Source organism: Hippopotamus amphibius, chromosome 2 (assembly GCF_030028045.1).
Source record: "Hippopotamus amphibius kiboko isolate mHipAmp2 chromosome 2, mHipAmp2.hap2, whole genome shotgun sequence".
Taxonomy (NCBI): Eukaryota; Metazoa; Chordata; class Mammalia; order Artiodactyla; family Hippopotamidae; genus Hippopotamus; species Hippopotamus amphibius.
In genome coordinates this window covers 37,849,267-37,864,990 of record NC_080187.1, presented here as the reverse complement: position 1 = coordinate 37,864,990, position 15,724 = coordinate 37,849,267, and the positions used below count along the sequence as shown (strand labels likewise).

The 15,724-nt window shown below is 39.8% G+C and overlaps 1 protein-coding gene across 1 annotated transcript; it reads right to left on the bottom strand.

Annotated features, from left to right (window-relative positions):
• Positions 1–14,215: 14,215 nt before the first annotated feature.
• On the bottom strand, positions 14,216–15,175 carry LOC130845429 (olfactory receptor 2S2). The gene has a single exon (XM_057722628.1). It carries the CDS (start codon positions 15,173–15,175, stop codon positions 14,216–14,218), a length of 960 nt encoding a protein of 319 aa, XP_057578611.1.
• Positions 15,176–15,724: the final 549 nt, after the last annotated feature.

The window sequence follows — 15,724 nt, the reverse complement described above, 5'->3', positions numbered from 1 at the left end:
CATTGGGAGCACAGAGTCTTACCCACTGGACTACCAGGGAAGTCCCGGCCACATGGGTTCAAGTCCCAATCAGGGTTTTGGCCAGGTTTGAGTCCTGGCCACCTGGATTCAAGTCCCAGTCTGGGTTTAGGCTGGCTTCAAGTCCCGGCATGTGGGTTCAAGTACCAATCTGAGGTGCCCTGTTTCACTCCCAGGTACTCATTATCCAGCTTCAGCAAGCTTGTTTATTCCATTTGTACTTCCACCCAGTCCACATCCTACCTTTGGAAGCTGATTCCAGAAATATCCCTTAATCTGCAAACATTCCAGGATGTATTTAAAAGGTAAGGACTTTATTAAAAATGTAACCACAACACCATCATCACAGCCTGAAACACTGAACAATTCCTTAATATATCAAATATCATCATTATCCAAATCTATATATAATTTAAAATGTTTTAGTTGATTATATTTTCTTATATTTGTAACTGGCCGCTTTAAGCCTCTAAAGATCTGGGTGATGGTAGAGGGGGGTTAGTTCTAAATCGAGATAAATGATATTTGAACTAGTCAGGCTCCAGGTAAACTTCCCAAACAGGTACTTGAAAGATTCTTTTCCTGGACGGTCTGTTCCAGGATGTTTGCTTTCTTCAAAAAGCACTGGAGAGTGGTGAAACAATTGTATCTTTGCAGTTGAACACCACCAAAGATTCAGCCTTTTAGTTATTTATGCTCTCTGATTTGTATTTAGTAGTTTCCAGTTTTGAGATAGCTAAGAGGATGGACTCTGGAATATACCTGGTGCTGTTAACTGAAACTTGAAATTGAAAAGTCTTATGAATGAAAAAGAAAAAGAAAATGAATGACGGATATTGGAGGATATCGTAAGAAAGACTCAAGGATAAGGGTAAAATGAAGGGACTAGCTGAGCAATTCCTGTGATAAAATGTTGGCAGTAGTATTCCCCGGGGGAAGGGACAACATAAAAGGGGAGACTCAAGGCAGGATTTTTAGCAACAATCCAAGGTAAAACTTTCCTTTCTTCTCCTTTTTCTTGTTTTATATTAAATTAGGGCTGCCAGATAAAACACAGATTGCCAGTAAAACTTCAATTTAAGATAAACAATGAATTCTTTCTAAAGTATTATAAGTATGTCCCAAAGGGCCCTGGGTACTTTTGCTGTAAGCACTTTTACTGTAGATATCCTTTCCACAAGCATTTTCGCCGCAATATTTTTGCCTCATAAGTGGTTGGCTGTAAGGCAATTTTGCTGTGAAAGAGAAAATAATGGGTAGACAGTTTTGAGTTTGACAGGTTGGTGTTAACTCGTTGAAATGTGTTAGCATTTCTTCCAGTTGGTGACATTACTGATGGCTTTATTGAGCTGACAGATGAGGATGATCTGCCCCCAGAGCTGGCTTCCTGTTTTGAAACACACCAGGGTGAAAGGGAAAGGGGTCTCAGAGGGCCTTGAAGGCATAGACTTGAACCCACACTTCCCACAGAACACTGGAACATCTATCAACAGACACGTGACAGTGTGCCAAGAACAAACAACAGTGTAGAAGCTTTCATTATGCAGTACAAAGCTTGGTTACAAACATGCACCCTAGTTATTGGAAACTGACACCTCTCTTTTCAATTTATTTTGATTTTTATTGACTCATAGTTGATTTACAATGTTGTGTTAGTTTCTGGTGTACAGCACAGTGATTCAGATATATATGTATATGTATATATGTATATTTTTCATATTCTTTTCCATTATGGTTTATTACAGGATACTGAATATAATTCCCTGGGCTATACAGTAGGACCTTATTATTTATCCATTCTATATATAATAGTTTGCATCTGCTAATCCTAGACCTCCAATCCAGCCCTCCTGCACCCCACCCTCTTGGCAACCACAAGTCTGTGAGTCTGTTTCTGTGTTCTCTATCTGTGAGTCTGTTTCTGGGAACTGACACCTCTCTTTTGGCGGTGCTCCACAGCTTGTGGGATCCTAGTTCCCTGACCAGGGATTGAACCTGCGCCCTCCGCAGTGAGAGCATGGAGTCCTAACCACAGGACCACTGGGGAATTCCCGACACCTCTCTTAAGGAGGGAAAAAATTTTAGAAAAAAGAAAAAGTGTGATGCTGAACAAGGAGAGGAATCAACACGCCAAAAGAAAAAAGAAAAAAGAAAAAAGTGGGGGTGGGGTGGGGAGGGCCTATACAATACTATGAACGAGAGACTCCAAAGACAAGTGCTTGGGTACAATGCACAAATAAAATCAGTTATTTGTGCATTATTGCCACGAATCTATACACATTTTAAATGTATTCAAATATTTTGTATTTTGCAATACAGTCTGTTTAATTTTGTTATCCATTTCTCATGTTTATGTCCTTTTTAATGTTCGTTCCCCTTTTATTTTTCCGTTATTATCTTTTACGGCAAAATCGATTTACGGCCAGTTAGTGATGCGGGAAAATGCTTGCGGCAAAGACACCTGCAGCAAAGATGCTTCTGGCGAAAATACCAGACATTGTCCTGGGTATGTTGACGTCTTTATACTAAAAAAAGTATTCGTTGTTTATCTGAAATTCAATTCAATTAGCCATTCTGTATTTTTACTTGCTAAATCTGGTAACTGGGTCGTCAATGCGTAGGGACTCCACCCGTGAAACAGGGCTTTTGGCTTTTGACATTTAGGCCCCTTAGTTTTCTTTCTTAGAGGTTGGTTGATGGTTGAATTTTCATTTCTTTTTATTCCGTCTCCTTGTCCTGCATGTCTGCCTAATATTATAGCTTTATATTAAAAAATTGACCTAGTTTACAGTAGCACCAACAGAATATGAAAACTTATTTTCCTCTATCCTCATCAACATCTAAAGCTATTGTTAGTCTTTTAATTTCTGCTAATCTTTAGGACAGAATGTTTGAGAATTGCTGATTTAGAGCACTTCTTAAATGAGACAAACTTTTGTGATGCCTAGCATCAAGGTTTTGGTTAAAAAGAATATTCAATTTTGTTCTATATTGTAAAGAATTTTACAATGAAATGTAATGACTTATGACACATTAGCTGTTTTTAAATTCCAATAGTGGACTTCCCAGTTGTTTCCAACAAGATTGATCTTTTCTGTGCATACTCAAGGAAATACTCAAGAATTTCAAATTAGCTTCAGCAAAAGCAAATATTTATATTTAAAAAGAAAACATTTGAACTCAGAACTCAAGATAAAGAAATTAATAGGCTGTAGATGTCTGGTTAGTTAATGCCCCTAATGGCAACATCTAGGTCAGATAAGTTATAGTGACTTAAAACAGCATTTCCACTAGCTTTGTGTAACCATATTTGTAATTACTGTAATAAAGCATTAAAAAAGTCCCCTAGTCTCTTTAATCTACATTTCCACAAAATGTTGTTGAAAGAACAAATTTCTGCTCATTTTTTTCCTTTGCTTAGAAAAAAAAAAAAGTGCCAGGAATCCCACCCCACCCTGCTGCTGGGTAACAGTCAATCATTTATTATTCCTGGATCAAACGCAAGCATTCATGTCTAGGAAAACATTTTGCAATGAATGGGATCTTGGTCTCTACTAAAAACAAAAAATGACTAAAAAGAGACTTCAATTTATTTTCAAATTCTGTGGCTAAATTCCTATAATTCCTAAGTGGTGAAAATATTGGCAAGTTACTAGATTTTACTTAGGATCAGATTTACTTCTTTGGTGTCTGCCCAGAGGAGCTATTGAGAGCTACTTGTGGCTAGCTTTTAAGAGACCAAATGGACCTTACATGGAGTGAATATTGACACTAATGTACAATGCACAAGAAAAAGCAGGAGAAAGAATTGAATACTTTTATTTCTTGAATAAGTATAACCAATTTTCACTTCACAGTTTTAATATTTGACAAACCAAGACGATTACTTCTCAAAATGACCAAACATAACTGAACCCTTTCTTTGCATTTTGATATTAAACTGGGAGTTATATAGCTTATCAAAATTCTTTAGATAAGAATTAGCGAAGTAAGATAAGAATTGAAGTAAAACTGTGAAGTGTTTCATTAGTAGGGGAATCAATTCTGCTCCAAAATGGTCTTTATGCTCTTATACTAGGAACATTATTAGAGAATCAGAGGGTACTCGGAGACATTTAGTTAGAGCACAGTGTATGGCAAAGACAAACTTTGCATAGATTGTCTCCTTGGACAGAGATGAAGGTGAGGTTTATAAAAACAAAATCTGCAGATGATCTTTGGTTTTGGGTAAGCTGATTGGCTCCAAGGAAGGCAGTTTGTCCTTGAAAAGGGCTGACAGAGTTATGCAGAAAGGCAGTTCTTAGTTGTAAGTGGGTTTTTCTGAGAATCCTTATGATTTCAGCTATAGTAAGTTCGTTGTGTGTCCCTCTCTGTATCATAGCAGCCAGCATCATTACATTGGTACCTGCATGATTTTTCTCCTTGGAATTTCTCTGGGGAATTAATAACATGGGAATTCCATGATGGTGCTTTTGGACCCAAGTTGAAACATAAACATATATATATGTATGTAGTGGCTGTTGATCCCTAGCTTACAGAAGGCAGCATGAGGCGAGCATGCTGCCTTTGTTGTAAGACTGTGGATCATCTGGCTGTGTGTTTGATGTGGTACAACACATGATGAGATCTTAGGCAGCCTGGATGCTAGGATAGGGAATTGTGATAACTATTATAAATGCATTTCATCTTCTCTAAGAAACACAAAGTGAAGCTTTACTGTCATACTTGTTGGGAGCATGTCCCAAAAGATGAAAGACATTTTAATTATCTGGATCTAGTCAAAGAACCTGATTCCACATCCAAACATACTATTTGTTATTTTAGATGTACACAACAAACTAGTATCCATAATCCAAATCACAATTATGCTGCCCAGGTCCATCTCTGATGAACCTGAGTGAGAATTAAAGGTGAAGAATGTGTTGATCACTTGATGAAGAAATTCATAATACCACATTAGCTAAACTTACTGTGTATTGCCCGTAGTTCAAAGTCTTATGATAGTTATTTTATCATGAGCTAGCATTGTCTTGGCGATTGTGAGACTGGCTGGGAAACAGATACATGTGGAGATAAAATTTTTAAGAAACTTTTTTGTTAATTCTTTTATTTTTTCCCAGTGTAGCTAAGTTTCTATAGACAAGGGGCTTTCTGGGAGTAAGTGGCAGCTCTTACATTAAAAACAATACAATGCAGAATTAGAATTATGGGGGGCTTTGTGGTAGAAACTGTTTATTGTTCCCCAATATCTGGTCATCTCTTCTTTCATAGTCAAAGAATCCCCAATTTTTAACTAGGTCGCATGTTTGTACAGAGTTAAGGCTGTATTTCTTAGCATCTCCAGCAGTTAACTCTGGCCAAATGACTAAGGCTAATGGGTTGCAAATAGAATTGTAGCATGACAGCTTCTAGAAACCTATCTTATAGGACAGCTGGCACATGCCCTTTGCTCCCGGTATTATTCAGGATTCTCCAGAGAAACAGAACCAACAGGAGGTATTTATTTATTGGTTTATTATGAGGAATTGGCTCACACAAGTATGGAGCCTGGGAGTCCCACCGTCTGCCATCTGCAGATCCTGGAGGCTCAGTCTGAGTCCAAAGGCCTGAGAACCAGGGGAGCTGATGGTGTAAATCCTAGCCTGAGGCAGGAGACGATGAGATGGGATATCCCCGTGAATTCCTCCTTCCTCCACCATCTGTTCTGTTCAGACTCTCAACATATTGAATGATGCCCACGCTCATTGGGAAGGACAGTGTACTTCATCAAGTTCACACATTCAAATGCTAATCTCATTGGGAAACACTCTCACAGACACATCTAGAAACAATGTTTAATCTGAGCATTCCCTGGCCAGTCAGGTTGACACATAAAATTAACCGTCATCCTCCCCTTCTTTTTTGTCATTCTTTCCATCCTACTTGTAATGTGGTATGAGAGCTGGAGCTCTAGCTGCCTTCTTGGACTATGAGGATAGAGACTACACCATTGAGATAGGAAGGCAGTAAACTAGAAGGAGGTGGAGTCTTTGAGGAATAGCGATCCTACAGTATCCCTGGATTACCTACCCTGCAGATCTTTATACAAGACAGAGAAATAAACTGTGTAAGCATTACTAATGTGAGGCTCTGCTATATTTGATTAAACGTAATCCTCACTGATACAAAGCCTTATCTTTATGTTTACTTGATTCTTCATGGGCCTTAGTCAATGGGTCTCTAGCCATTTCCTCTCAGTGGTAAAAGGCCAAACCTTGGTTCTTAGGGTAACAAACTCAACACGTTAAGCATAGGGACAGGTCCAGTGAATCTCAAGGACGTAAATTTTCCAGCTGCTTCAGTTGGTTCTGAAGATAATAGCCATGAGCTTTAAGAGGCCATGTGACGACATTTTTACTTTTCAGAGGGCATCGCTAGTGCAAAAAGTATACCTATTCTTTGCTTAAAGATGTCAATTTGTTCCTGAAAACCTTGCTGGTAAGAGAAAAAAGTCAATAGATGGGAAAAGTTTTCTATTGATTTTAATACGAAAAATTAGGATACATTTCATCCTGACCCAAGATACAGTATTCACAGATAGAAGAATATGGTAATTGAACAATGAAAACAAGTTTATATAATAAGCAGCAGTTAGGAAGTAAATAAATAGAGTTTATATGTAAAATGTAATATAATGAAGTTTACAGTACTTTCCAAGGGAAGAAAAAAAGATTTGATAGTGGGTGGGGCTGGGGGAGAAGAGATTATTTGGAAAGTACAGTCTTCTTTCTGCCCTATTTTCTTCAACAATATCTCAGTATTTTGAGGGTTCATGGTAATCTTGCATTCAAACTGCACTATACGTGAAATCATATTACAAAATATATTTCTAGGGCAAAATAGAAATAAATACACGAATGCTTCAAAACGTAAAAAGTAGTGCTTGTGCACAGCCCACAGAAGAGTCGCAGGAGGGACTGCCTCCTCACTCGCCTCCCTTGGCGATACATTTTGGGTTCACTCCTATGTGGCAAACAGTTCCTGTTTGTTCCATATGATATTCTCCAGCCAGAAACTTCTGTGCTGAGTCATAAGTTGGTGAGTGTCTTTGCCTGAAACCAAAAAGTCAAAATATTACTTCTTGTAATATATGTTGTTGGGTGAAAACATTATTCTGAAAAAAAGTTTAAAAAAAAATTAAAGGAGTCCCTGTCTGAAAAGTGATATAACCTTCAAAGCCATAATGGCAGCAAGTCCTTACTGACAGGTCATCATGTGGGTAAGTGTGTAGCTGAGCGGGGAGGGGTCAGGAAGAGGCAGCAACTCAAATCTCTTTACGGGGGTCTTACACTAGGTGATAGTGAGCAGAGTCTCATGAGGTGTGGTAAGAACCCAAAACTGCAGGCAAAACTGCCACACCTAGGCTTTTTGCCAGGGTCCTCGGCTTAAAATCTCTTGTGTTTTCTTTCAGCCAGACTTGAGGGATGCAGGGGGTGTGTGCCCCCTTCTGGGAGAAAGCACAGGATAATTCACCTGTACCTGCTGCTCGCCTCCCCATTTTCCTGAAATCTCTTGAGCACCGGCTAGGTCTGTGCTCCCTTTGACCCGTCTCTGGGCCCCACCGGAAGCCTTGATAAGTGTTGCTGGAGCCGAAAGGCATGGGCTTTGGAGTCAGACGAAGTTGGATTCAAATCCTGGCATTTCCTTCTCCGAACACTTTTAAGTCTGTCTTATTCACCTCCTCCCTCTTCCTCCCTCCAGACCTTCCTCTGACCTTGCATTCTCCACAAGTTGCATCACATCACGTTTTTTTCTTCTCTAACTTCATTGTGTTACAAGTGTTCGATCTGCTATCTTATCAGAAAGATTTTTGGGCCGAACTTGACTCTCCTGGAGTGCTCTTGGCATGGTTTTGTTCTTCTGGCGGTTCACGTACATCAGGGGACTTGTTTCTCTAGGTTCTGTTTGCTTCTCTGTCTGGGTGCTGGGTGCCCTGCCACATCTGGGAGTGGGGCAGGCACTGTAGTCTGCCCGTGTGCATTAGGGTGTGAGACACTGGCCACTCGTGAGTCCTTTAATAGGTCCCAAGCTGCCAAGGTGAGTAAAACTTGGGGCATTCTCTACTTTGGGCCAGAGAGACCCCTGGGCTCTTCCAGCAGCCTTGACATGTAGCCACAGCCCTGCCCCTCTGTGGTCCAGGAATCGCCCCACCCGATTCTCTTAGATACCACAGCGTTTCCTCTCTTTCCTGCCCCAACACCCTGATGCTTGCCTCCAGGATCTCCTCGTACCAAGGAGTAAAGTTCCTGCACCCCCTCCATCTTTTGGGGCCCTAACATAGCCTCGGCATTGCCTGTGGCTTTTGTGCCTCAGCAGCTGCTTGTACTAGGAAAGTAGAGGAGCTGGATTGGGGTTGGGTTGTGATGCACCATGGATTCTACAGAACAAACTGCTATTCCCCCAGAATCCTCAGAGGATTCTCTAGTAGAATCTTTTTAAAATTTTGTTTTTCATATTTTAATCTTTGATTCCTCTGGAATTTATCTTGGTATTTGGGGGAGGGATCTTATAAAACTAAGATCCAGAACAGTGGACCTGGTTCTGAGAATGTGGAAAGAAGCAGGACATTGGAACCAACTGATGTAAGAAGCAACTGCTCCTCAAAGGCATTGTAGGGCAACAGGGACGGGAATAGGGAGCAAACCAGAAGGAGTGAAGTCCTTTTTCCCTCCTCCAGGCTTCCACTCTCATTCTAGCGCCCTCTATGGGCAGCGCCTATAGGGAGCCAGCTGACAAAGCAGAAATGTGGTTTGGAGTCCCAGCCCAGCATTATAAAGCTGAATAACATATAAGGATAGCTTTGGGGCTGAGAGATAATAGCTTAATAATTAGCACATTGACTTTATCGCACATTAAATGACCATATATATTTGGGTCTATTTCTAGACTCTATTCTGTTCCAATGATCTATTTATTTCTCCACTAGTACCAGACTTAAAAAAAAAAAGATACTGTACTTTTACATACATATATCTAGTAGGACTAATTTCCCCTTGTTGCTCTTTTTTCAAAAATTTTGGCTGTTTTCTTACATGTTTTTTTTTCTATGTGTATTATATTATATATAATATATACTTTGTTTCTATGTGAATTAGAGTTGGCTTGTTAATGACTGGGTTTGCATTGAATTTCTATATTAATTTAGGGAACTTGAGAAGTTTACACGAACAAGATTTCTTATCTGAGTTATATTTTTCAACTTATTCAACATCCTTTTGAATCCTTTCAATAGAGTATTATGCTTTTATTATGTAAGTATTGTGGATTCTTAACTTTATTCTTAGGTATTCCCCCCTCCCAATTCATTGCTGATATAGATGAATTCTTTTCTCCCCCATAGTATTTCCTCCTGGATAGTGTTTGTATGAAAAACTTGAATTTTGCATGTTAATTTCATAACCAACTTCTTTGTTGAATTTTCCTATTTTAGAAAAATTGCCTTTCAATCCATTTTCCTGCTTCATTGAGGTATAAAATTGTTAGCATATAAGTTAGCAATAATAATAAAATTATTCCCCACTTTCTTCTATTTTCACTGTATATTTCTTTCTGTTCTCTAATTCAGAGGTTGGTATTTCCACAACAGTGTTAAATTGTAATAGGTTTGATCTACTGATTCATCATTAAGCATGTCACAGACTTTTAAAATTAGGGGCAAATTTTAATTTTGTTAAAGAACACAACTGTTCCTATTTTATTAGAAGTTTTATAAAACTCAATTTAACTTGTTAAACTTCAAAAAATCTTCGGGGAAATTATTGAAATGATCATTTTTTTCCTCCTTTGACGTATGGATGTGATGAATTATGCCAACAGATATCCTTAAATTTTTCAGCCTTTACATTTTAAAAGTAAACCCACTTGGACATGGTTTATTATTATTTTAATGTGTTGCTGAATTCTATTATATATGTATAATACCTATAATATATGTATATGCCCAGACACATTCATACATTTGTGAGATGGGTCTTTGGTTTTCTCAATTGTACCTTATTTGTCATGTTTTTCATGTTTCACTATCATCGTTATGCTGGCTTGGTTAAAGGAATCTGTAAGATATCTTTTTCATTATATGCTCCAAAATAATTTAAACAGTATTAAAACCTTTTATTTCCTGAATATTTAATAGCATTCACCTGTGAAACTCTCTGGGCCTAAAACATCTTCAGGTGGTCAATCTTTGACAATTTCTCAATTTTTTCTTAGGTAGTAGTAGTGTGTTAAGATTGTAACTTTAATGGTTAATTGGGTAATTTATTTTTTCTTAGAATATTATTTTTCCCCAGACACTCATTTATTTCTGAAAGTAGAGCAAAAATATTCTTTTATAATTTCTAATTTTCTTGGTAGCAGTGGCATGCATCATATTTGAGTTGGGTGGTACGTCTGGATGGGGGAACCACCCCTGGCAGGTGGAGATGAAGGGCAGGCTGAGCAGGTGGAGCCCTACTTTCTTCACTGTTTCCCACCTCCATTCTGGCCCCAACCCTGCCCTGCTTCCACCAAAGCAGATCCACTTTATATTTGAAGTTTCAGCTTAAAGATTTCATTGGGGATTTGGCCACTAGAATAAAAGCCTGAAAAACCACTGACCTAGAACTGTAAAGTTGATAATACATTTGTTTGAATAAGTATAATAATATGATAGTATTCTTGTCCCCCCAGAGAACTGATCTGTTCTAGTCATTTTCATTTGGGGGATTTTAGGAATGAGTTCCTATATTGTATGGTGTCATATTAATACTTTTTCAGGAAGACTAATGACCCAAGTTAGTGAAAAATTTCCTCAGTCTGGTTGTCTCTTCTTGTTCCTGTTAATGCATCTTGTTCTTTTTGAAAGCATGGGCTAGGAGAAATGTGACTGATGTTGAAAGGCAAGGAATGTGAAAGTGATGTAGTGTTAGAGATTGTTCCTAGAAAAAACAATTTATGTGATTTATAATTTAACAGTTACATCAGGATCATGTAATTTGTAATATAAAAGGATATGGTCGCCATTACTCAGAGGAAAAGAGAGTACAGGACAGCCTACCAAGAAGGTGGGCTTGTTCAGTGTTTCTCTATGTCAGTCGGATCCCAGTTCCCCTGGGGAAATAGAGTTAGCTTAGCACTGTTATTATTTGCAAGGTATTTTCAAAAATATCACATCCTTTCTATTTCTGGAATAAACTAGATGATGCTGTAGACACAGCTTGGTACCTTACAGATGGGTAATGTTGTGTGATTTTGGCACAGGAGGAAGGGCTGGGGCTGTTTAGGCTGAAGGGGAATAGACTCAGGAAGAACTATGAGGGTGAGTCAAAAATTATCCGCACTCTGGCTGTAGAATTTATCTTAATTAACTTTTAGAAAAGACAAATACATCATGTTTTGACTTAATCTCCTTGCTTTTCAATACACTTTGTCCGTCTGTCAACAAGCTTCTGTATTCCCTCATTAAAAACTGTTTTAGGCTGAGCTGCGAGCCAGGAATGCACCGCTGTCTTCACTTCATCAGAAGTGAATCTTTGTCCTTGTAGGGCTGTTTTCAGGGGACCAAACAGGTGAAAGTCTGATGGAGCAAGATCAGGACTATAGGGATGATGCTTTAACACCTCAAAACGAAGTTTTTGCAGAGTGTTGACAGTGTGGGCAGAAGTGTGTGGACGTCATGCAGGATCACAACGCCCTTGGACAGTAGTCTTCTGTATTTAATCCAAAGTTTAGGCTTCAGCTCTTCAATAAGCATCTCTATCCATTCATATACACTTCTTTGCAACAAAATACTTCCTCCATACCGCACACAAAATCTTCAGTAAATAATAGCACCAGGTACACCCTCAGATCACAAAAAACGAATCACTGCACACTGCTCTTCTTTCATGCAAATCACAAGTGGGGCATCCATTTTTGATTGCACCGCAGTTACAAATGAACTTATGTAACATGTTCACACCTGCACAGCAGAGACTGGGGAGACAGTAGCCTTGAATGGAAAGCGCTGATAAGACAGTGCGGCCAACAGAAGTTTTAATATAACCGGAGTGTAGATAATTTTTGACTCACACTCATATCTTCATATGTCAGAAGGAAAGATACTAGATGCATTTCATGTAGAGGCACAAAGCTGAATTAGGCCCAGAAGGTAGAGGCTACAGGAGGATTTATTTTAGTATAATTCAAAGAAGAATTTCCTAGTTGGGCTGAATGAAACAGCTAGAATCTGGGAGTATTGAATTCTTTGTCACTGGAGGTGTCCGAGCAGATGCTGGATGACTAGGGTCAAGGATATTGGAGAGGAACTCTATGCATCATGTAGCTCAGGTTGAACAGGAAGAAGACCTCTGAAGCCTCATCTAAGGATGATATTGCATGGCTCCCCAAGTGTCTGAAGTTTGCTTGAATGGCCGCTAGATGTCACTCTTGTAAGTTTGCAATAGCAAGATATTAATTAATTAATTAATTTATTTATGCTGCAAAGTAGAAATCAGGAACATGACTGACTAAATATGACAGGGAAATTTTATTAACAAAACACACACCCCTATTTTATACGATTCATTTTTAATAAATATAAGAAAACTTTATCACTTGAAGCAAAAATTTCCAGGATCTACTGTATGCTCAAAATTGGATTCCCTTTCTAAGTTCTCTTTTTAAGTAAGTCTTCCAATATTCTCAGAATTTAATATAACTTGCCATAAAACTGCTTCTGTTCAACCACTGCCGTCTCGAATGTCTCAACCATCTTCTGTGTCTGCTGTTCTAGGTAGGAGCTACACCTTGCTCTTTTCCACATGGCACCTAGCACTGTGCAGCACTCATAACAATACTGCTAAGAATCTGTTACATTCCTAGGATGCTTAGTATTTACAAAGGGCTTATTTATAGTATCTTATCTAATCCATGTAAAATAAAGTGGTTAGGTTTTTAAAATACGAAGAAATAAGCTGAGAGATGCTAAGCAACCTGCCCAAGGTCATGAGTAAGAAAATGCCTCCCAGTTTATTGTGCTAAACTATGGAGGTTCAGGGAATGCTACAGACTTTATATATCTTGGACATTCACAGTGTATGTTAGCATATTAAAGTCTCTGAGAATTCCTGGAGCAAAGAAACCTGTCAAACCTTAACCCCCCACCCCAAAGTCTTTAAACATATTTAGCCACTATCGATTTCTTTTTCTTTTCTTTTTTCTTTTTCTTTCTTTCTTTCTTTCTTTCTTTCTTTCTTTCTTTCTTTCTTTCTTTCTTTCTTTTTCTTTCTTTCTTTCTTTCTCTTTCTTTCTTTCTTTCTTTCTCTTTCTTTCTTTCTTTCTTTCTCTTTCTTTCTTTCTTTCTTTCTTTCTTTCTTTCTTTCTTTCTTTCTTTCTTTCTTTCTTTCTTTCTTTCTTTCCTTCCTTCCTTCCTTCCTTCCTTCCTTCCTTCCTTCCTTCCTTCCTTCCTTCCTTCCTTCCTATCTACTTGTCATTTATCTTTTTTTTTCAGAATGTGAGTTACTATGTAATAGAATACTAGCTTTTCTATTGGGAATTGCTATAAGTGATGAATATCAAATTCAACCCCTATACTCCTTCAATTTAATTTAATTTACTAGCAGTGTTTCAAAATGTATAGTGCATCCAGGGGGAAAAAAGGCTCAATTTTCTCATAGCTAAAAATAAATTTATTTAATGAAAATAGATTAGTCCCACCCGAAATCTTCCTATGTGGCAAACTTGTCTGTCTCTTCCGAGCACTTCAGGCAAACTGAATCTAATACACAGAAGTCCAAGGTGAAAATGTCCACTTCCTCCTTGTTCCTCTGACTCTCCTGGTGATTCCAACAGGGGTGGCAAAGCTGCTGTGAGAGCCATCTCACCTCTCTGTACTAACTCTGCCGTTTAGACACAACCCGAGCCATTAGGCTTGCTCTAATGGTCCCTGTCTGCTTGGTTTTAGCATGTGTTCAGAATGTCTTCATCATTCACTTAGAGGATTTATTATCTGGCATCTATCGAATATCAGACATGTGGCCAAAACTTGGGAGATACACTCTGAAAAGTTAAACATTCCCTGAAAATGGACTTAAGGGCAGGAGATCATTCCAGTTACGTTGACTTGGCTTTAGAATGGCAGCTGTAATGATTGAAGTCTTTTCTTCCATGGGGGTGAGAACCACAGAGGACTCCTCCTCCATCACTGACTGAAGTATTTCTGAGCCACCAGGTTCCTCACAGCTGCCTGCACATCCTTGTTCCTCAGGCTGTAGATGATGGGGTTGAGCATGGGGGTCACCACCCCGTAGAAGAGGGGGATAAGCTTGTCTGCAAGGTCCTCTTTGTCTACCCTCAGGGGGTCCTTAGACTTGGGCTTCCCATACATGAAAAATAAAGTCCCATAGAATATTATCACCACAGTGAGGTGGGCAGAGCAGGTGGAGAAGGCCTTTTTCCTCCCCTCAGCTGAGGGGATCCTCAGGATGGTAGTGAGGATGAAGATGTAGGAGACAGAGATGAACAGAACTGGGACCCCCAGGAAGACCACATTAGTCACCGCCATGCTGATCACATTGATGGAGATGTCAGCACAGGCCAACTTCAGGACAGCCAGGATCTCACAGGTGAAGTGGTTGATGACATTGTCCCCACAGAAGGGCAGCTGAATTGCCAAGGATGTGTGTACCAGAGAAGCAACACCACCAATAGCCCAGGAGCCGGCAGCCATAGGCACATAGGCAGCCTTGCTCATGACCACGGGGTACCTCAGGGGGTTGCAGATGGCCACGTAGCGGTCAAACGCCATCATGCCCAGAAGCACACACTCTGTCCCTGCCATGGCAAAAGAGAGGCACATCTGCACGGCACAGGCTGAGAAGGAGATGGTTTCCTGGGGGGTCAGAAAGCCATCCAGGACCAGAGGGATGGAGGAGGTTGTGTAGCAGATGTCCAGGAAGGAGAGGTTCCCCAGGAAGAAGTACATGGGCGTGTGCAGGTGGGAGTCAAGGATGGTCACCAGGATGAGGACCCCGTTGCCCAGCAGGACCACCAGGTACATGAGCAGGATGAGCACAAAGAACGTTTTCTCCAGCCTTGGGTGGGCAGAGAGGCCTAGGAGGATGAACCCCACCAGCGGGGAGGTCTGATTAGCTTTTTCCATGTGGTATCCCCTCTGTCATCAGCAAATTACAAAAGTATCGCATCAGACTTTCTTGAAAAGAGTCCCAGGCATCTGGTATGCAGTTACCCCTGCTGCACAATAGGAGAGCATGTGTGTATTAGAGAAAAACAACTGAAAAAGACAGCAGGGTATCCTCAGCTCTTAGATGAGAGAAGGTCAGAGCTGGAGCAGAGCTTACAATGGGCCAGCATTGGGCGAGGGCCTCAAGTAGTCTAGGTGTATGAGGGATTTTTCCGAAGTTGCCACATCCACTCATTGCCCATGACAGCAGCTGAGGCCCATGGGGGAAGTGACCTGTCCGAGTCTTCTAAATTGGTGACAGAGACAGGACTTGACCCCAGTGGAGCCGATCCCCAGTCAAGGAGAGCTTTTCCTTTGCATTATGACTAATGGCTGGAAAATCCTATGGATGATTTCTCGTTAATGTAAATGTATAGATATTTCACTTAATCTGTTTTCTTAGATTCTCAGGGAGGAAAATCCCTGAGCTGATCCAGCTCTTAGAACCAGTAAATTTTAAAGCCTCTT

What these genes read in the sequence shown, in the direction of transcription:
- LOC130845429 (XM_057722628.1), bottom strand. Translation starts at nt 15,175, where the DNA reads ATGGAAAAAGCTAATCAGACCTCCCCGCTGGTGGGGTTCATCCTCCTA.